General features: G+C 45.6%; 1 protein-coding gene across 3 annotated transcripts in view; it reads right to left on the bottom strand.

Moving 5' to 3' along the window:
• Nucleotides 1–22688, bottom strand: part of LOC142009261 (tumor protein D52-like) — a 195419-nt gene that overhangs the window by 130939 nt on the left and 41792 nt on the right. The window contains exons 5-6 of one of the 3 annotated variants that reach the window (XM_074987050.1): nt 15538–15586; nt 11139–13186 (exon numbers count right to left, since the gene is read on the bottom strand). In XM_074987050.1, coding sequence (XP_074843151.1) covers nt 13070–13186; nt 15538–15586 — 166 coding nt within the window. In that variant the 3' untranslated portion in view covers nt 11139–13069. Of the gene's footprint in view, nt 1–11138; nt 13187–15537; nt 15587–22688 lie in introns of those variants that run through there. The other 2 variants (XM_074987051.1, XM_074987052.1) reach the window with 2 other exon arrangements.

Genomic DNA, 22688 nt, shown 5'->3' with positions numbered 1-22688 from the left:
GTTAAGTGCAACTCGAAACTGCACATTTCGAGGGCTTACTGTACTGTAGTATTACCACAGATTCAGAAGAGGGAACTTCAAATGGATGTCAAAAATCTTCATGTTCAGGCAAAATAGTAGACTGTTTGTACCGAAGGAGATACAGAAACTGCAAAGTGTATTACATATCAAGAAGGCTTAAATGAAAAACAAGCATCACAGCATAATTTTAAATGAAGAAACAAATTTAAACAATTGAAAGGTTAATATAAATATGCAATGATACAGAGAACAGAAGGTGAGATCTACATGTTAAGCATTGTGCCTCCACCAAGTGAGATACAATGGTAAACCACAGAACTATTCAATACACAGATATAATAAAACATATGTGCATTCATGAATAAGAAAAAGATCAAAATAAAAGTGAACTGTGAGATTTTCAACATTGCCTAATGGACTTGTGCTCTTAAGGCATTTAAGCATGTTTATAAATCTCTACCTTACTTATTCACAGTTATAACATTTTCCAAGAGTAATATGTTTTAATCGTGACTAGACAGAAAATCCAAACGTACAGTATTTTTCCACTGTATCTTAAAAGATCTAGCGCCCTCTGTCGTAATAAAACTAAAAGAACCAGGAGTCCAGTGGCACCCTGAAGACTAACAATTTTATTATGGCATAAGCTTTCGTGAGTCGCAACTCACTTTATCTAGCTGATGAGATGAGTTACAACTCACAAAAGTTTATGCCATAATAAAATTCTTAGTCTTTAGGGTACCAGTGGACCAATGTTTGCTGAAAAAGACTAACATGACTACCTCTGAACCCTGTCAATAAAACTAAAGTTAGCTTACTTCCACGAAAGAGGATTCTTTGTTCTGTTACCTCCACCTTGTGGTTATAAGTGATCTGCAGAGAGCTATGAGTTTTGGAATGGGTTTTTTCTCTCTTGTTTTTTGCTTCCAACAACTTACATTTTATTAAATTTAAAGGACTGAAAACTAGGTTTGCACACAAATATTTTAATAAATAACTTCAGAATCAACATTTGAGATGTTTAAGATTTTGCCTAAATGTAAAATGTGGACCTAGTATCTTCTTTTCCATTAGTATTAAGGAAACAGCAGCAGCAAAGAGAACATAGTACTGTGCCAATGCACGCTTTTCCTAAACTAAAAAGAAATCATAGTAACAGTCATTTCCACTTAAAGATAGTGAGCTACAAAACTTAGGTTATTCACTCTCCTACCAAAAAATTATACTCTTTAGTCTATCATACGGAGAAAACATTTAATGAAATGTAAGGTTACTCTGTTCTATTTTAATGTTTTTCTCAAGCACTGAAAAGCTAGCAAATAACACTCAATTAAGATCCACAACTACATTTTCTTTCTCTACCAACACAAACATAAAATGAATCAACTCTTACTTAACAGCCAGGCCTTCATAAGTTACTCTGAAATCTTGCTTCTGGCATACGTACAAGGACATACGATAAAAATACTTGTCTTTTAAGGATTTTGTTGAACAGATTGCATGGTAGTCAGAAAACAACTTCTAATATATCTGTTCTTCTTATACATGCATCAAAGTTAAGTCTGCACTGTAGTTTTCAAAGCCTTGGCTGTCACCCACATATTGTGTAAAGAGAATTGTAACACATAACATTGTTTTATATTGGTTTAAACAAAGAAACAAGTGTGGAATTGATCTTAACATTGCATGTCAGCTTTTCAGCAAATTATTATGAGAATAAAACTGAGCTATTTATAGAACTATATAATAGTTCTATAATATATTTAATATATATAAATATATAAATATTTAATATATTTAATATATATAAATATATTTATAGAGCTATATAATAGAACTGAGCTATATATAACTTTAAAAAAATTTCTACCTTTAAATGGGGAATGAAAAAGAAAAAAGCAAATACAGGTCTTTGAAAAGAATAATATTAATATAGTGAAGCACACAGCAGCTGTAGAGAATGCTTGACTATGAGGAAATACCAACATTAAAATGTGCTCGAAGCTTGACAATTCTTGCTGCCATGCATGGAAAAAAAAAAAAAGAAAATTGCCTAGCAAAGACCGTAATAATTAGTGTAGGTAATGCTTTTTAAGTTGGCTTTGCCAAAGTACATGTCAAGTAAATGGGGAAACTGGAATCGGTCTAATTTTCTGCCATGTACAAACACAGATGATCTGTTAGGCAACAACATTGTCGGAATCATTATATCGTGCTTTCAATTTGGTAAAGCTCAAGTCGCTTATGAAATTCAATTTGTTTTTTCCAAAATTCCAACACAGAAAAATGTAAGAGTGGCCATCATCATCATCAACCACCACAGGCTCAGCGCCCATTGGTGTGTGATGCCTCTCTCACTATTTCCTTCCATCTTTGCCTGTCCAGTGGGGATTAGCTTAGTTTCTATAGACTAGCTCCGCACCAATCTACTACATCAATAAGAGTGGTGATCTACAATAATCCATCCCAGAAACTGTGTGTAGGATTTCCAGATGTACTCTTTGCAAAACGTTTCCCAAAAAGCATGAAACACAAGGGGCTTAATTTAAAAAATGACTGTTTTTATCTACAATGTTTTGAAGTACTTTATTCCACCACAAATTCCTACTGCACAAAAATTAAAAGTTTTCTAGTATCTATGCTGTATTTTCTTGACTCCTCTCCCTCCTCAACCTTCATGTGAAGTGAAGTATTTACCATACACTGCAGTTCTTTTGGCTTGTTAGTTTGCATCAGAGAATTGTGGTTAAGTGTGGCTTTGCTACCCTTCCCCCATAAATATTGCAAAACTACTCAAACATTTCACCCTCTCATAGACAGTTCACTGAGGACCAGGATAGTCCTTGGTTCTTACACGACTACACAGTGGAAATTGGGGAAAAACATCTTTTTCTTGGTGCTGTCTATCAAACGTGGAGGTCCCCAAACTAGGGACACATGGAGGAGTATTTGGAGGGGTGCACAGCAGGGCTTGGGCCAACCTCAACAAGGGATAAAATCATAGAACCACAGGGCTGGAAGGGACCTCAGGAGGTCATCTAGTCCAGCCCCCAGCTGTAAGCAGGATCAACCCCCACTAAGTCATCCCAGCCAGGACCTTCTCAAACCCAGAATTAAAAACCTCCAGGGATGGAGATTCCACCACCTCTCTGGGCAACGCATTCCAGTGCTTCTGGATAGGGAGGGAGCACCACCCCGTCTCATTCTCCCTCCAGCCACAGCGCCACTCCACCCCCTGCCCTGGCACCAGCCCAGCTCTAGTCCCAGCTGCAGCCCAGTTCCACGCTTTCGTCCATTCCCAAGTCAGCTTTGCTCTTGCCAGACCAGAGCAGCAAATTTGGGGGGGGAAAAATTAAGCCCACAGCTGGGCCACAGCAGTAGTCTAGTTGGATGCGCACAGGTTGAGAAGTGCTGGTCTAGACAGTGGTTTTATGCACTGGCAGCAGATGTCAGTTTTGAAAATAAGACCTAGCAAATGGTAAACTAAATGCCAGCAGAGAATGTTTGACAAATTCATAATTTTTTTAAAGGCTTTAGATGAATTGGAATGGGACTTGGAGAAAGTGAAAAAGGAGATAGAATCTACAGGTAAAAACAAAAGCAAGCTCTTCTCAGGACTCTGATATTGGATTTCACAGAGGCTACGTGTACACTAGAGGGTTTTGTCGACAAAACTCACAGCATGTCCATGCACAAAACTCAGCACTTTCATCAACAGCCTTCTGCCTCTCTGTCACTAGGCATAAGGCTTTTGTCGACTGATTCGGTCGACAATAAACAAGTGTAGACGCCCCAGGAGGGGGCTTCTTTTGACAGAATAGTCCTCCATGGCACAAGCCAGCTGGCTGGGGCAACACTGTCCACAGCAATCACAGCTCTATGCTCTCTGCCTCCAGGGAGCTCCAGAAGCCCCTTGGTAGGAAGCTGAGAGTGCAAGCAGCAGTGTACTGACTGGCTGTCCAGCACGTCTTAGACCCACCAATGAGGACCCATGGCCGAAAGCCAGGCACCCTGAGACCCCTAGGGCCTTGGCGGAACAGCCCAAGGGATCTCAGGACCCACCCTGGGGAACCAAATGCAGAACCCCATCATGGACTGGCACAGAGCTGGAGGACCTGCTCAGTCTGTGGGTCGAGAAGGCCATTCTTTTAGACCCTAACGCCAAGAGGCAAATCCCCTGGGGTATGCCTGCCTCAGCCCAGCCCTGGCTGAATGCGGACACCCCAAATGCATCCTGGAGCAGGTACAGGCAAAGGTCAAAGAACTGTGGCAGGGGTACATGAGGGCCTAGGACACATGGCACAGGTCAGGGGCAGGAATGGCCACCTGCTCTTACTACTCCCAACTGCACCAGCTCCTGGGGGGCAAGGATGGCACCCTCACCACAGCAGCATTTGATATGGCCAAGGAGCGCCCCACCCCACACCGCTGCCACCACCACAGCTGGAGCAGCCAGGAACCCCAGGCGCAGCTGGAGCTGGACACTGAGTCCAGGCTTGGGACCTTGGTAATTGCCCTGGACTCGGGCCACTTGAGCGAGGAGACATCCAGGGCATCTCCAGATCTCTTTGGGGGACCGTATGGTGAGAACAGGGGGGTGGCATGAGCCCCAAGGCCCTGGGGGAAGTGGGGCACCTGCCACTGCCACAGCAGGGAGCAGGCCGGCCCCATGGGCAATGGCTCCACCCTGGACACATCACCAAGCAGCGTGCCGCCAGCACACGGGCGTGCCCCCAGGTGACTGTCAGCACCCATCGCTCATGGACAGCACCATGGGTCACACACATACTGGGGGGGCAGGGAGGGCCAGGCTGCACCCAGCTCGCCTGCCACCCATATGGGGACCCTTCTGTGACCAGACCCCTCCAGTTGCTAGCCTGTGTGGTGGGGGGGCAGGAGTGGTACAGCGGTCCGCCCGGTCCCTGAGGCACCAAGGAGACCCCGTGTGGAAAGGCCTGCCATGCAGGGGGCACAGGCACATACTCCCGAGACAGCCCCATCCCATGGCCTTGGGAGCCGTGCTGCGGGAAGGACTCACCATCTCCCTCTCTTCTTACAGCTGCACCATCCGAGGGCCTGGCAAGCCCAATCACACTGCCAGGGCCAGCCAGCCCCATCCTGGGCCCAGAGTCACCCAGCCCTGGAGCAGCACATGAGAGGCCCACCACCACCAGGGTGGCCCTGTGGACAGAGGGACCATCACCGGGTCGAGGAAAACGCCCTGTGGACATACACAGTCGCACTTCACTGGTAGATAGACCTGCAGGAGGGCCAGGAAGACCGGGCGTGGCAGACGTAAGCATGGGACCAATTGATGTCCTGACTAGATGCCATCACCGGCGTCTGGTGGGACTAGTTGGCCCAGCCATCCGTGCCCCTGTCCCCTCTGCCGCTGCCACACCAGCACTGCAGGACATCCCATCAGCAGTCCTGGACCTGGCACGGTGGCTGCTGGCCATAGATGCTCCCCCTGCCCTTCGTCTCCCCCACCTTGCCAGCCCCTCTCTGCCCCCCAGGCTTCCCCTGCTCAGCCTGACCCCATCGCACTCCCACCCCACTCCATCCAAACCTCCCTGTGCTTCCATCCCCTTCCCAGGCCCAACGGGACACAGAACCTGTGTCAGGACATCCTGCAGCTGGTGCCACTTGGACTCAGGTTCCCTCTGGGGTCGTGGTCCCTCACCTCCGGCCCCAAGCCACCCCCCAATGTATGTATGTTGAAAGGTGCACTCTGTAAGTAGTTTCCACGAATAACAGCTGGTTTTTACAGGCCTTTACAGTTTCTCAGTGAAGAGTTTATTTTTTCACCACGCCCACGTCCATCATTACTGGGGAGAACACAGGGAGGAGTGTGTGGATGAAAGGAAGGGTCATGGTGTGGAGAGAGTAGGGCTGTGGGCACGAGGCCGCTGCCAGGGTGCCCTGGGGAGAATCAGTGGGGGCCGTGGGAGAAGCTGTCCCTCAGGGCCTTCTGGATCTGTTGCCTGTCCCTGTGGGCTGGGTGGTTGTGAGCTGTGCCCTGTCCCACTGTTTGTACCCATGGCCAGCTGGGCCCCCACCCTGGGAGGAAGGCCTCTCCTTTCCCCTCCATGAGATAGTGGAGGGCACAGCAGGCAGCCATGACTTGGGAGACATTGTGCTCCTTCACATGCAGCCAGGTCAGAAAGCACCAGACCCCTGCCTTCAGACAGCCAAAGGCACAGGCAGCCTAGTTCCATGCCCCGTTGAGGTGGGTGTCGAAGAGGTCCTGAGTGGGGTCCAGGTGGCCGACGTACGGACTCAGGAGCCAGGGCACAAAGGGGTAGGCAGGCTACCCCCGATGCACAGTGGCATCTGCACATCCCTGATCACCAGCTGCCAGAAAGGGATGCAGGTGTCTGCCTCCATCCTCCAGCACAGGCCAGAGTTGCAGAATTCCCATGCGTCATGAACCTGGCCTGACCACCCAACATACACGTCCAGGATCCATCCCCGGTGGTCAACCAAGGCCTGCAGCACGATGGAGCAGTACCCATTGTGGTTGATGTAGTGGGCCATGCTGTGGTCTGGGGTGCAGATGGGGATGTGGGTCCTGTTGATGCCACTGACACAGTTGGGGAACCCCAGGGTGCTGAAGCCAGCCATGACCACATGCAGGTCTGCGAAGCAGAAAACCCTCTAGAGCAGGATGGTGTTGATGGCATCACTACCTGCACAGAATGAAGACCAAAGAGACACATGAGGGGGTGATGGGGGGGGTGTCCTCTACCCCCCTCCCAGCCTCCTTCACCTCCCCGGGGCTTTCCAGGAACCCTCGCTGAGAGGCCACCCTCCCCCCCACCCCAGCAGTGGGTCTGTGGGGAGGGGGGGATAACACAGTCCCCCCAGGGATGGGGCTTCCTCCCTTCCCAACCTGACTCCAACCCAACTCCCCGAAGATCCCCCTTGGCCAGGACTCCCCCGCCCCTGCCCATATTCCCCCATCCACAAACCCCCATGCACGGCTGCAGCCTGAGCACTCCTTACCTGCATGAGGATGGCCCCAGCAATGGGCCTCCCAATGCAAACTGGTGCCTGACAGAGCTGTGGCTGTCGCGGGGCAGCCAGCTCCCAGAGGGCGACGGTGACCCTTTTCTCCAGGGGGACAACCAGCCACTTCCGGGTGTCCTGTCTGTGGAAGGCAGGGGCCACGCAGGCACCGCATTCCAAGGTGTCCTTCTTCATGCGGAAGTTTTGGAGCCACTGCTGGTTAGCCCACTGTCCCATGACCAGTTGGCACTGGAAGCTGTACCCCCAGACACGGCTGGTCACCCGGGGGGTGGGCGCAGGTGGATCCTTAGGGTACGAGGGTGTGTTCCTCGAGCCTGCTGGCAAGTCTGTCCCACCGGATGAGGTGGCAGATGGCCACGATCAGGGTGATCAACAGCTTGACCAACTGGGGGTGGGTCCAGCACAAGCCCGGGGGCTGCTCTGGTACCATGGCTAATCTGGAAAGACAAAACTCTCCCCCAGAAAGTGCGTGAGCCCTTCGGTAGCTTTGCTGTCCATCAAGGAGGAAGGAAAGCCTCAACATGGGCAAGGAATGTGGGTCAGAGCAGGGACCCTTTAAGGGCATGCCTGGTCAAAGTTCCCTGAAGGGCTTGCCATCCATGCGACCCTGTCTGCTAGGATTCCAGAGCACATTCCATCACGAAAGTGGCCAGGCTACCTGGCCACTTTCTATTGACAGAGCAGATCGCCTTCCCAATCCGCTTTTGTGCGTGAACACGATCTGGTGACAGAAGTTCTGTCAGAAGATCTCTTTGGACAGTGACTTCTGTTGACAGATCACTGTAGCGTAGACATAGCCAGAAAGACACCCACAGAAAAAAATAACGAGTGCTCAGCACCCACTGGCCACAGCTTTTCCCCACCGCTATTCAACAGCCACTGGGGACTGCGGATGCAGCCAAAGTTGTATGGCAGTTCAGAGAAAGGATTGGGAAGGGCAAAATGTAGTGAGTGGGCAGGGCAGGGCTGGGAAGAGGCAGAATGAAAGCAGGGTCTTGGGGAAGGGAAGGAGTGGAGGTGGGGCCTTGAGGCAGAGTAGGGGTTGAACAAGTGTGGAAAAAGAAAAGTCAGTGTCTGTGCTCCTCTAACTCTGACTTAATTCCTGTTCTTCTGAAAAGCTGCTACTGCAAAATTAACTTAAGTTTTAACTCAAGTGTGGCCTATCACTAGAATCCCACACACACACAAAACCCCTTCACTTGTAGAGGTACTTTTAAGAAGAGTCATGAGTTACAGACTAAACCTTGAGAGAGCACATCTTGTAAGCTGCTAATATGAGTGCCATGTACTGTGACTGTAATCATCCTGACTTCCCACAAGATCATCACGTGCCCAGAGAAAACAAATTCTCCCAAAATTCACTCAGAAAGAGTTGGCTTAGTTTACTGCAGTGCTAAGAACCATGCGTCCCCAAGAGTTTTAGTACCCAACAAATAAGTACAAGGCCAGTCTCGTAACAACAACATGAGTGTTATTTCATGGTGTGGCTGCTCTAACTCAAGCTAGGCTAACTGAGGAGAACTGAGTTAACACTGCAACAAAGATACACCCTGATCCAAAGTGTACATAGGGAACCAACTCCAACACAAGTGTCAATGCAGTGGGGCTCCAGCTGCTAACGTATCCTGACAGCCTTGTGGGGTACAAGGGTGAGGTCTCCACATGCTGCCTCATGGGAAGCTGCTGGGGCTGTGGACGCAGCAGCTGATGGAGACCCCCACTTAGAAGACACTGCCAGAAGGGGATACCCAAACTCCCTATCATGTCCAGCACCCTTTACTGCATCCCAATCCCATACCCCAACGCTGGGCAATCTAGTAAGTGGGCTGCATGAGTGGCACTCCTTCATTTCAGTGGGCTGCAAGATTGTCATAACCAAGGTGATCTCCCACGATGGGTAGTTTAGCTATGAGCACTTGCATATAATTTGCAGGATGTGCCAACTGAACCATACCAGCACTTTGACTGGATGCAGAGGGAGCACACGGTTCTCACAATATCCTGTGCCATCACCATGTGCCTCACTTCAGATACCACTGTCATTTCATAATACTAACAGACTAAAAACTATGCAGACAGAAACCAGAGGAACTGGCAACCCTGGCACGTGGGCAGAAGTAAACGCGTCTTGCGGGTCACACGCAGACCACTGCTGGGCCTCTGGCTGCCCTTCGCTGCCCTGCCACTCTCAGTGGCCACTGTCATCCCACCCAAAGCCCCTCCCCGAGCCCAACGCGGGGGGGGGGGGGGCGGTGAGGACACCAGGTGCAGGTGTAACTGCCGACAGGCAAACTTGAACGAGGGGAGCTTAGAGCCTGAGCTGCTCGGGCTGCCGAGGAGCCGCACCGCGCCCCTGCGCCAGGCTCGCCAGCCACGGGAACTTCACTCGCGGCCAAAAGGAGAACTGACGGGCAGACAACCGCTTTACGGAGGTGACGTTTCCACCGTACGAAGACGACCTAAATGGCCACAGGTGAAACGCCATCGTTGCCGTGCATACATCACCAGAATGCGCTGGCGGTAAATTCACGGACAGGTGGGCAACCCTGCCTGCCGGCCGGACTGCGCCGCGTGCCACAGGGGTGCAGGCTCCGCGTGTCCCAGGGACCCGCCCCCCCGCCGAGCTCAGCTGCAGCCTGCCCGGGCACTGCCAGGCCCCGCTCCACAGGCTTTGTCACACCACGCGGTACGGGCCCCGCCCGGGGGAGCCGCGGCCAGCAGGGGGCGCCGCCTGCCTGAGCGCTCCCTCAGGCACGCACCAATTGCTGTGAGGCTCCGCCCCTCGCCCTCCGCACGTGACAAGCAATCGCCACTCGCTCCGTCGCCCCGTGTCACGTGATTCGGCGCGGCCGCTGGTTGACCCGCCCCCCGCATTCTCACCTGCCGCGTGCCGGCGCTCAAGGCGCTGGGGAAGCCGCTCAGCTGCTTGTCCGGCTCGGGGGGCGAGATGCCCGCGCCTGGCGAGTCCCCCGCCCCCTGGCTGCTGCCGCGCCGCACCGCGCCCAGCAGCTGCCACAGCTGCCTCCGGGAGGCGGCGCGGCCCCAGCTCCGAGTCGCCATGTCGCTTCCGTCCGGAGGGCGGGGCGTGACCTCCGCCTCTCCCGCCGGAACCATAGAGGAGCGCGCGGCCGTCCTAGAGCGCCGCCTCGCGCACAGGGGCGGCGCCGCCATCTCGGTTGGCTTGCGGGAGCCGCACTGCACCTAATGGCGGAGGAATAGCCCCTCGGGCCGGATCTACCCTCGGGGAGCCTGGCTGCCGCTGCCGCTGCGGAGGGGAGGGAGAAAGAGAGGGACGCGGCTCGCGTCTGGTGCGAGCGCGCAGGGTCAGGCAGCGGTAGCGGCAGCAGCTGCCGGGCTGGTCCCGCCCCCCAGCGTGCCCTTGGTGTCCCGTCATCGTCAGCGAACGGATCCCCGGCAGCCCGCAGCTCTACACCCTGCGGCCCCAGGTCAATGGGCGGACTTGTGCTGCTCATCCCGGCAGGGCGCAAGCTGCAGGGCCAGGGCCGCCCCTGAAAGTGCAAGGGGGAAAGGTCGCTCTGTTCTAAAGTGGCATTTGGGTGTGAAGGTGTTATGAATTTACCGCGCCTGGAAACGGAGCGGTTCCCCCCCGCCCCCAGGGAACCAGCTGTACTGCACCAGGAAGCAGTAGAGACCAGAAAAGGGGGTGTGGGAAACAGAAGGGTGTGAAATGTGGATACTGGGAAACAGGGAAAGCATTTTTGTACTCATAGTGAAGTTTCAGAATTGCATTACGGCCGTGTTCAGTTACTAACTTTTTGAAAGAACACCCATAACGTTTTATTCACAGGTTTCAGGGCTAACAGAGTCCCTAGGTATTCATGCCTGAGGGTCGTCAGTGGCAGTTAAAGATTCACAGAAGCAGTTTCTGTTAAGAGACAGATACACAGCAGTTTACAGTAGGAAACAGTTGTATCCCCCACACTACTTAGCTACAAAAACTAAAACTGCAAAATAGCTATAAATAAGCTAAAGATAGGGGATAGAACTAAATTCCTACAAGGGATCTGTTTCTGTTATTGGCTGGTCTCTGTAAATAAATGTTGTTACAATGACAGATGGTATGATCATCAAGACATCTAAAAATCCATGACAAACTGAAAGCAAGTTTAATACAAAGATCACTGGAAGGGAACAATAAGTAAATTGTGTACAAGCATCACTTAAAGAGTGGAAAGGCCAGAAACAGTTGATGAATTAGTTATGCTACTCAGAACAAGTTACATTCCTGAATCAGTTTCCAGGACGGACTCAACTCAGCCCATCTGAGTAAGAAATAGTGCCAAAGTGGTCATCAGTAAGAAGACTAAGTTCTTCCCCATTACATGAAGAGCAGGAAAGAAAGATATTTCCTATGGGAGTTCAGTTCTGATTTTTTTTTAAAATTAGATCTACAGCTAGCTAGAAGTTTTCCAAGGAGTAGCTTACTTATGTAATGTCTACAGTTACAAGTGTGCTGTGGAGAATGTGGCGATTTGTTAGTAGCAAGGAGGGCTTTTAAGCTGCTCTCAATGAGCAGCACTTCACTGCTAGTGAATATGCTCTCATGGCACTTGTCACAAATGCAGTACAGTGGTGTCTAAAGAAAAGTAAGGGAGCATGTTTGGAATCTGATTTGCATAAGACATTTGTTCAGGTTTTTTTTTTTTTAATTGCTTCCAGTTCAATTCAAGCTCAGTGATAGACATTTGGCATAAATTACAATTTGGTAATAACCTACATGTGCCAGACATGTACATAATACAAGCAACTTCCAAAGTACATAAGTAGATACAGTCAACATGTAAAGCAACATAGCCCATCTGCTGTAGGTTTTGAAATGGGTAAGATTTCAAGAGTAGATGTCACTAGTTAAGCAGAAATGAGGTCTCCAGTGGTGCAAACAGTACTGCTAATTTTCAAGTCTAATAAAAAATAGGACTCCTGTAGTCCTGAGTGTGAAATGGTTTGAACCTCAACAAGGTTCTCTACCTCCTGAAGCAGTGGCTCTTGCCTGCAAATCCTGTGCAAGATTGCTACAAGATGGCAAAAAGTGTTCTTTAAAACTTAATTCCCATAACTATTCTAGACATTTTTGCAGCTACTGAAAATTAGGTGCTTAAAAAGCCATATTTTTACATTCTAAGCTGTGTATTAGTGTGTTCACATTTTTCTTCACTCCAAGTAAGTTTTATAGTGCAAGATTCAATATTAGTATCGGGAGAAAAAAAAAAGTTTTAGAATCACCCTTTTACCACAGCAAAATAATTCAGGAGTTGAAGCATCAAGTGAACTCACAATAGCGTACTGTGGTGAACATATTGGCTCAGATACTAGACCAAAAGTATTCAGCATCTCACTTTATTTGAAGCTCTCAGAAACCCTCTCTGAGGATATTAAGTCTAATCACAGAACCCACCTTGAAGTCAGTAAGTCTGAATGCTGGTTAATGTTGTGTCCTTTGCCTCACATGCAACAAAATGTAGTTTGGGACAACAGGTTTTGACTTCAGTAGAATACTCCAGTTTATAGCAGGTTTGCACAAGTATGTACTTTATAAGGTTGAAGCAAAAATCCTGGCTCTGCAACTTGAGTAAACTTTCAACTCAGATGTCCAGTTTGGAGAAATATTGGACTGAAACCAAATGAGTGAAATAAACCTTCAGTTTGGCAGTACATGTAGAAGTTGTGAATCCACATACTGTATGTACAGCATCAGTAGGTTTGTCTACAAAGTTTTTCAAAACAACATTTGAGAGATTGCCTTTAAAATCAGGGACATGTTCTCAGAGTACCTGAAAAGCATAAAAGCATCCCTCCCCCAAAAAGCCAGGCTGATACAATCTATTTGAATTTCAAAAATATTTTAAACACATGAACAAGCTATTTTATCAAAGTGATATAAAGCTAAGTGCTAAATAAAAGCACATCTGGTGGAAAGTGACAGTGAAGAACATTTACACATGTGCTTAGTTTTTGCTTGCAGCATCTGGCAGTGGGTAGCAGGATGAAGGCAGCCATCTCACTGGGTCTCCTCCTGTATCTCTTCTGTAATAGTTTCTGTGGCACTCGCATTGGCAGCTGAGTTTAAAACTTCTCCAAAGTCGCCTCCCGCCGGCTTGGCTACTCCAACTTTAGACTAAAAATACAAAAAGAAAGTGTAAAAAAGAAAGTGCGATTAAAAATTCCTTGATATCTAACTATTTGCAAAAAGATTTCGTGAGGATATTTGGGAATTTATCCTGTGGAGGCAGTTTTTCCAGGCTCACACTGCTTGCACAATATGGGCTAGGAGCACACTGTCACTTAGTGGAAGAAGATAGCTAGAGATACACTAGGGAATAAAAGTCACAACCCTTCAATAACTGGCTTACCATGGGTCTCCCTTGGCCTTCAGTATTGCAAATATTCCTATCGGATTGTTGCAACAACCCACACAGCTGAAAAGAAATGTTTAGTTACATGTGATCAGGTTATTTTTATTTTGGGACTTGGTGTGGAGTTTCTCTAGTTAATGGCTAATTCTTTCCCCTGTACTCTAACTTCCGAGCTGAATCTCAGGGAAGTAATTCTATGTGCTGTAACCAGAATGTTTTGAGTTGCTCTAAGTATGTTCAGTTATTTTCTCTGTACTTTTCCCATCTCTCATTTTGTGAATAAATTACTTCAAGGCAATGATTTGATTCCTGTGTCCTAGAAAAGGGTCTGTATATTCATGCCTCAGACTGAAAAGTCAACCATCAGATTACAGCTTAGTTTCTTCGTCATTGTTTTCAAGCTCTCCCCTACGCGAGAGTTTACCCCAGAGGGAGACATCCCAAGTGTGTGTCTTCCTGAGGTCTGAGGGGTGGTTCTGTCTCGGGTGGTGGCAGCTGCCTCCCAGGGTCAGGGGATCTGTGACCTTGTGTGGTTTTTTTTTTTTTTTTCCCCCCAAAAAGCCTACAGAGGCAAGGTATTTTTAAGGTTTTTGCAGGCCACCTGCTTTCTGCGTTAGGAGTGTCAAAGTGGGGAGGAAGCCCTGGCACTCCAATGCCTCCTCTCTGAGGAGATGCATTCCCAAAGTGCATGGAGAAGTTCCTAAACTCCCTTTCGTTGCAACATACTTTTATACAGAAAGCCAATGGGGAAAAGGAATTCACCAACCCCGAATTCCTACATAAGGATCAGTCTGGTCCATAACATGAGACCTTTAAAACACCAAAAAAATTAATTGAAACAGCCACACAAACATTGATCTCTGCTTATTAAGACTTCAGCACCAAATTTCAGAAAGTGGCATCTAAGATTACACACATTTTACTATACAATTACACCAATATATTCCTTACCTTGTGATATTTAAGAATTTGCATTCCTAGTGCTAGCTAGAATATAAAAGCTTTTAACTCCCCCCGCCCCCCCAATATAACTTCTGGATACACAAGCCTTTTGTCTATGCGTGAAAGGCAGTTTTACTGACAAACTGATGCATCTTAGAACCTACCTCATTGTATTGAAATGCAAATTTGTATCATTGTGGGACTGCATGTCACATGATTAATATGTACTTTGGGAAGTGTTACGAGCATCAAAGGACTAAAAATAAGGGGCTAAGACAAGACAACTGTAGCAGAATAAGTTTCCTAGGAAATATTTGGGAGAAGTGGAATGGAAATATCCCCTTCCAAATGTGATCCACTGAAGCTTTAACTCGGGATAGGGATCTCTGTCTACAAATTACCTGTTCCCAGGATTAAAGCCCAAATGTTTGGGCTTAAATGGCCCAAGAAAAGCCACTCAGATTCATAGCGTTCTGGTTGACCCAAGGTGCTTATCCACTTGTAAGCACAGAAAAAGCCCTTGTGGGGGTGTGAAGGGCTGTTTTATATCCAGAGCATTGTCTGGAGTTGGGATGATGTCTGGTAAGCCTATTCACAAGTAAGTTTACAGTCGTGTGTGCTCTCTAATATTTTCCCCTTAATAAACATGCTTGCTTAGAAAGCTATAGCTTATTTTTTCATCAATTATGTTACTTTTTCTCCTCTTATGATAAGCAAAGTAGGCAGTCTGAATCTGCAGTGTAGGCAGGGAATTGCAGCCTAGAAATAATTTGGGCTCAGAAGGAAGAGAAATGCAGGAAACAGCAGCTGATTGAGTCAAAAAGGAATTACATTTTGGGACCAAATAGGAGAAATACTGGTGCAGCTGCCTTGAACTGAAACAGTACGATCCATTCTATTTGTGCAGTTCTGGAAGTACAAGTGGACCAGAGAACAGTCTTCCCAGCTGGGGATCTTCTGGCATAGAGCCATCCTAGTTGACTGTACACCTTGATTTCAGAGCACTAGTTTGCTTGGTTGGCAAATGAGTCCTTCTGAATTTCAAAAGTAGCCTAAAAGGTTAGTTGCCCAGCTGAATTTCAAAAGGAGGGGATCTGAACACCACATTCAGATTACTTCATAAATATCAATCTAAGTCTCAGAAAACAGCTAGGCAGCTAGCTTGACTTACCTTTAAGTTTTCAACCTTTTCTTCAAATGACTTGAAAGTAGGAGAATTTCTAGGTGGGGAAAATGCAAGTGGTTAGTTTCTTTAAGTGAGAACACAAACATAGAAACAGTATGCTAATTATGAAACAGTGCAACCATGTTTTCCTGTCTTATGTCAACATGCTTTTGACAGCCATTAGCTACTTTTTAAAAAGAGCAGCTTATGTATTTTGTGAACAGTTACTTTAGATCTGAAGACAGTTGAAAAGCTTCAACAATTCATGTCTAGAACGCTAAACTGCAAACCAAGCAGCTCATTACCACCACCACCTTTGTAGCAGTCACTCTTTACATGGCTTACAGCAGAATAAAGCTAGAAGAGAGTCAGGTTTTCAGTGAAGTTACTCATTGCCTGGAGCTCAGTGAGCATGCTCTTTACAAAAGGCAAGGCGCTAAGGTACTAGAGAATGCCAGATTTAACTTTTGACAGTCTCTTTTCACCAACTTTTCAAACAGATTGATGACTATTGGCTGAGAAAAATTAGTTCAATATCAGTTTAGTCACATCCAGTCATTTTGGAGTCCAGTGAGTGACTGTTTGAGATGCATTACAATGATTTGAGTCTAAGTTAAAAGGTTACTTAACAAAAAGTGAACCTCAAGCTCAGTTTGCTATTATATACTAACAGAAGACATTATCTCAAGGGACACTGCAACATGTCTACCTTGGAAAGGAAATATGTACCCTGCCCCTCTGGAGACAGCCACTATCAACATTAGTAAGTATTCTTCCCCCACCCCATCTCAGAGACTTTTGAACTATGAACAAGGTAAAATACAATATACAAACACAAAAGCAGGGTTATTTAGTGGTAGGAGCCCACGTTTGATTGTTGAAACCATGGCTTAAATTTTGCCCCCATTAATGTAACTGGTAAAACACTAACTTCTGTAGGGTCAGTCACCCACTCCAGGAGTCCATGTCAATTGCCGCCAATTTGCAGTGTGACCTGGTGCAAATATTTTGTGCCTTAATCTTTTTGCCCAATGGAGAAGTGTTTATTCATAATATACTCTGGCTTAGTGTATGCTATGTACTCCACATCTTACTGAGAAAGTGCAAAGTATTAGGAATTCTAGATTTGGGGAAAGTTCAATTTTCCCTTGCTCAGTATCCATTTAGCAGGCCCCAGGATTTCTCTCTGTTACTCAGATATGCATGTGCACCACTCCTTTGTCTGGGAAACAGACACCAGGCAACATGAAGGCGTACCTGCATGCCTTTTGATCAAAGCAGGCTTTTTTGGGAAGGGGCAATCAAAGCAAGCAATTCATGTCAGCAAGAGAAAACTGAGGTCAGTGGCCAAACTACCTATTTTCCCATAGGTTAAAAAAAAAAAAGTCTTACAAGTGTATTTGTTTTAGAAGGGTTAATATAGGGAGATGTACATCTCTCTCAGAACTGGAAGGGACCTCAAGAGGTCATCAACTCCAGTCCCCTGCCCTCTTGGCAGGGCCAAGCGCCATCCATGACTTTTTAAAAAGTTTGTTTGCCCCAGACCCCTAAATAGCCTCCTTGAGGCTTGACCTCACAACCCTGGATTTACAAGGCCAATGCTCGAAGTATTTCCTCCCCTTCCCCCATTTGTACAGACAGTTCTGAACTTGAAGTCATAGTAGTATAACATTTCTAAGAAAATAAAGACTATTCAGATTCGCATCATAGGAAAAGAATGTCATGCCTAGGTATGTGTGACTAACAAGTTCAAAGAAATAATGAACTTCCTGAAAGAACAATCAGTACATGGTTTAAGTCAGTACAGTAATGGTTCTAAAAACCAAAAATATTTTCATGTACTTTTAATTTTCACACATGGGGGAAGGAAGGAATCAGTTCAACTGGAAAGACAATACATATGTTCAGTAGCTGGAATACATGCTAAAAACATACATTACCTCATAATAGGCATGCTAATTGAATGTTGTATGGAACGTATACTAAGTGTCAGCATTAAGAAAAAGGAAAAACTGAGAGTTAGTTATGATCAACTGCGAAAGGCAATTTGCTTAGAAACCCTTTGAATCTGGTTCCATGCAAAGACAGATCTTCAATTATGGGGAGAAAGACTAGACTACAACTGGTTTTCCCAAAGGCAGTTTCAAACAAAAAGGAGTTATAGGTACACTGATAAAGAAAACAGCAAGAGAGCTGTAGCAAAACTTTACTTAAAATATTCGTTAAAGCTCATTCTGCATAGCCACAACATAATTCCTTGTAATTTACCCATAAAGTTTTCAGACAGTGAGAAACATGCCATGTTTGCAATTCTAGTAGGGTCAAGTGGGGACTCTGCCAAAATCTGTCATTCACACATTCCCTTCCCTTGAGTGATCAGACTACCACAACATGGATTGCAAACAGGACTCCTGCATATGGAGTAGCAATCTACAAGTCAGGATCCACGAGCTGTATTTTAGTTTACTAGCACCATTTTAAAATCGTTGAATTTAGTGGGCTATCAATTCATTACCTTTCACTGGGATTAGTCATAGTAACACCCAGTTCTAGTTGAAATTAGGCTGGTAGTCAAGTTTCCAAAAAGAAGAGAGTGATATCACCCCGGTGTCCCCCAAAAAGCCAATAGTTTGGTGGTTTGTTTATGTCTGAGACCCAGGGCCAAGTCCTCGCTCTGATTTTGGTCTTTATTTTGTCCCCGTGTGGAACAGGAAGGTAGTCTGAAAGCTCAAGCTTGTGGATAGGAAGACTGTTTCTTGCCCAGGTCTAACCTTACTTTTGAGAAACCATGGTTCTCGTTAAATCTAATCTCTACCAATACATCCCAGCAAGCCACCAACAGCTTAGTTATGATACTTTTGGGTCATGTGACCAGAGGTGGACGAAGTACCCAAAAAGTTACTTGACTACAGTTGCTGGAATGGGGAGGGGGGGGGATGTACTTGCTTTAACACATGGCACTGGTGTCCCTCTGGAAAACTATTTGAGTAAAAGTACACACATCATCTTGATTGTATTCAAGTACCCAGAAGTGAAAGCACCTGCACTTTCAGTCAAGTAACTTTTTGCATATTTTTTCCACCTCTGCATATGAACAACTGCGTTTTAGGAATTGGAGCATCATAGGCCAAATAGCAACGAGTTCACTTCATGCAGACAGTTGTAATTTTATCTATTTTAATCCTCTAGGAAAAGCTCAGCATCCTCCTTTTAAAATCCTCCTCCCTCCCAAGCACTTACTCCTGTGCTACTGTAGAGGTGTAGTCATGGTACTTGACTAGTACCATACCAGCTTCTGTATGGTAGTTTTGCAGAATATGCATTTTCTCCAGCCACACATGGAATGCTTAATGGTTGACTCAAGAGTCAATACTTCCATATGAGAGTTCTGGTTCCCGGTAGTACTAAGTCATTCATGACACTTTGATAGCAACTCTAAGTTTCTGATAAATTAGTGCCTCAAGTGGTAGAGCCACTTCAGTAGTAATGAGAAAAATTCTACACCTATTATGGAACCTTATCTGGACAGGCTTAGACACCAAAGCACTTTAAAAAGTTTTAAAATAAGCCAGGACATGCTGCTAATTGAACAAGTGTCTGAAGCTTGAGTAGTAGTTCCACATACCACAATTCAGACTACTGTCAGCTATCTGTTTGTTGGGTTTTAGAGACTGCTCCAAAACAGATTTATTGATTCTTCACCATAGGTGTATCTTTGCAGATCTCTGTCCCTATTGGTCCTGTTTCTAATAACTGGATTCCCAGAGAGCTTGTTTTTAATCCCACCTTCAGGATGAGTCACTTCTGTATCGAGTACCATGATGTGCCCCGATTCAGCCCAGAATCGGGATGATCAGCCATCAGAGTCAGAAATGAGAGTCACATGAAGATGTCCTACTTGTTATCAAGTGACTGCCAAGAAAGACCATTATGTGATAAGATTGGCATCCAGCAAAGTTTATTTGTACCAAGTTTCTGATCAAGATGCTTCTCATACCCTTAATCGTTTTTTCCACAAGTGGTCAGCCACTCATCTAACCCTGAAAGGAGACTCATCTTGTAGAGAGGAGTCCGAGTCCCTCCCCCTCCCCCTTTTAATTTAAAAATCATACTCTTCCCCCTCTGTTGCAGGCTACAAACCCACACACACCTTGAGCAAAATTCAAGTACAAGGAGTGGCCCTCAAGGATGGTATCTGCAATATTGTCCTTTGAGAGACAAGTAGATACAAGCTTCAGTGGAGAAGTTTTATTCACTGACTTCAAAAACATGCACCATTCTTGAAATAATTTACCTTCCATAGCACAAAAAAAATTTGTTTGTATGTAGAGGATGTGTTTTTAGTAGCTCAGCCCAGACAACTGCTTTAGACTGAAGCATTTTCAAATTAGTAACTGTCAAGTTACTTGATAGCTACTTTGGTTTCCAAGTTTGCTTGCAAACCAAGTATTATATGTCAAAGGGAAGGTCGGGGAGGAAAAAAGATAAAAATAAAAATCAGAATTTAGAGGTGTTGGCCATTTCAATCTGTTTGCGTTCTGTCCACTGAGGATGGGAAAGTAGAGGCACAATCAGCAGAAAGAAAAACTACCGTATCTACTACAGCCCCTGGAGAATTTGGACCAGTAGGTGAGAAGAAAAAGCCTGTTGTGAGTATGTGCAAGTGCCATGTCAAAAGATGAGCTCAGGGTCAGCAATCAAGATAGAATGAGAAGGAGGTCCTCTGAAATGGTGCATTTAGCTTTAAAATAGATTCTCAATTAATAACCATCCCTCAAGTGGCTCCAGTGGCCTAGCAGGGATAAGAGATTAAAGACGGCGGTCTTACTCTACAAGAAATATGAATCAAATTCAAATGATTTATACCATGTCTGTTGTACACAAAGTACAGTCTGAACCTCTCTAAACTGGAACTCTCTTGTCTAGCAACAGCTGTAATCTGATATGATTTTAGTTAGCTGGACAGCCACTTATGGGTGTGGCCAAATTTCCCACAGTCCTATAAAATTTGTTTACAGTCACCAGTCCTGGCTCTTTCAGCATTCAGCTCTAAAATTACCCCTAAGTAACTTCTAAGAAGCCAGTAAGCAGTGGGAGTGTGGGTAATGTGCTAGAAAATATTGACATTCCACGATCCAGCAAATTCTCTCATTCGAAATGTCGGCGCTGGTGTTTACCACTTAAAGCCCAAACAGAAGTAACCCCAGAGAAACCAGTCAAGTCCCAAGGGTGCTGGATAAGAGGTTCAACCTATACTTGTATTACTGTACATTTAGAACATCAGTTTCCCATGCATGTTACCCTGACCAACCTTTTTAAATACGCTAACCTGGTAGCGTGTTGTACATCGTGCAAATACTATTCATGCAGCTACACTGTCAATTCCATCAATATTTATTACCGACACTTTTTTTTTGGGGTGTGGGGGGGGAGGGCAAAAAGTTCTGCTACTCAGCCAGCTCAGTACCCTGTACCAGTACATGGGGTGCGGGGGGGGGGGGGGGGGGGGGGGGGGGGGGCGGAAGCCAACCACCACCACCACCGCTTTTAATCTATCCATCCAAGTCTATACATTAAATCTTACAAGCAGCCGAAAAGCTAAGGAAAGCTCTTAATCAGAGTTTCATTTACAAGCTATGGATTAAGTTTGCCTAGCATTCCAAAAACAGTAAATACAAATGGTGAGAATGCATGGCTGGGGAAGTTATTCGTGTGACAAAACTTGAAACTAAAACACAAGTGCAATTACTGAACAGCTATGATGAGACGCTGAAATAGACAAGTGCTCTTCTGTCAATGCACTACTGAACAAACATACATGGTGCAAAGAGGGGATCAGAACTTTAATCAGATAGAGGAAGAAATTCTGCATATTATGACCTTAAAGGCTTTTCAAGTCTCCTTACAAACACACTTCCACAACTGTCTCCTGCTCCCACTTCTCCGGTTTCCTTCCTTTATTTAAAAAAAGGGTTAAAAGTTTACTACATATGGCAATCTCCTGTTCATTTAGGAGCTGCCAAAATGATGAAATCCACCCAGATGTTGAAAAAGCTAGGTTTTTCTTTTGGGTAGACACTGTAAGGCAAATAAGCATTGCCTAGATAAAGCAGTTTTAAAAATTCATATGGAACAGTCTAGCTGAAGTTGCATTAACAATTCTAAAACCCACCTTACCTAAAAGAATGTGAAAATGCCTGCAATCTGCAGGATGCCAGAGTAAGCATTAAAAAAAAAAAAAAAAAAAAAAAAAAAATGAAGATCTGATAAATGTTTAGTATAATTAACCTCATGTCCAGCTACTTCTCAAAACACTCCATTTCTTGAAGGAACAGATAATAAATGGCAGCGCTGGAAATGCAGGTCTGACTTTATTACACTGTTTTCCAGCACAGTTAATTTGATGGATTCAATTTCCATGGGCCAACAAACAGGCAAATAATTTGGTGCACTACTGGAAGGCAAGCTACAAGCAGGAGACAGGCGAGAACAGAAATTTTTCAAATTCCTGTACTGAAAGTAATGCAAAATTGTACAGCTTGTACTAGCTTGCAGATGCTAACACTCAGGAAAAAAAAATAAATCCTTCATGCATGTCAAAACAGTGGGCAGTTTTAAAAACCTGTCGTTTGTATTAGTTTGCATGAAATACTGAACATAATGGATGTGCAGCTTTGACACAGAATAGCAAACAGACCGTCAGTCAGCAGCATTTAACTTGGTATATTAACAGCTCATTGTAAAAAAGGCTCTTGGAATGAGGTCAGAAATAGCTTACAAAAACAAGAAACAGGACAACTTAAGGAAAGCAAAACAAAAACAGCCAAAGCTAGCTATATAAAGCAGACTTGGATGCAAGAGTTTTAGACAGTCATGAGAAACTCATGTGCTTCCATAGGCAGAGTTAGCTAAAAAGAAAAAGCCAAGAACAATGTTGCCACTTAGGTACAGATAAAAATACTTACTTTGTAAACTTCTGCTGAGAAAATCAAGTGAGTAACAGTAGACGTAATATACTTCAGGAGCAAACTATTTTGTTTGCATAACTCCATTTATATGGACAGAACTGCATATAGCCATTCTCGGAGTGGATTCCACAAGCAGCCATTCTCAGTCAGGTTAAGTCAACAGCAGATGCTCTTGTTACTACACTGTGC

Source organism: Carettochelys insculpta, chromosome 2 (genome assembly GCF_033958435.1).
Source record: "Carettochelys insculpta isolate YL-2023 chromosome 2, ASM3395843v1, whole genome shotgun sequence".
Taxonomy (NCBI): Eukaryota; Metazoa; Chordata; order Testudines; family Carettochelyidae; genus Carettochelys; species Carettochelys insculpta.
Note: the sequence above shows the minus strand (reverse complement) of the source record. Positions and strands in the feature narration are given on the sequence as shown.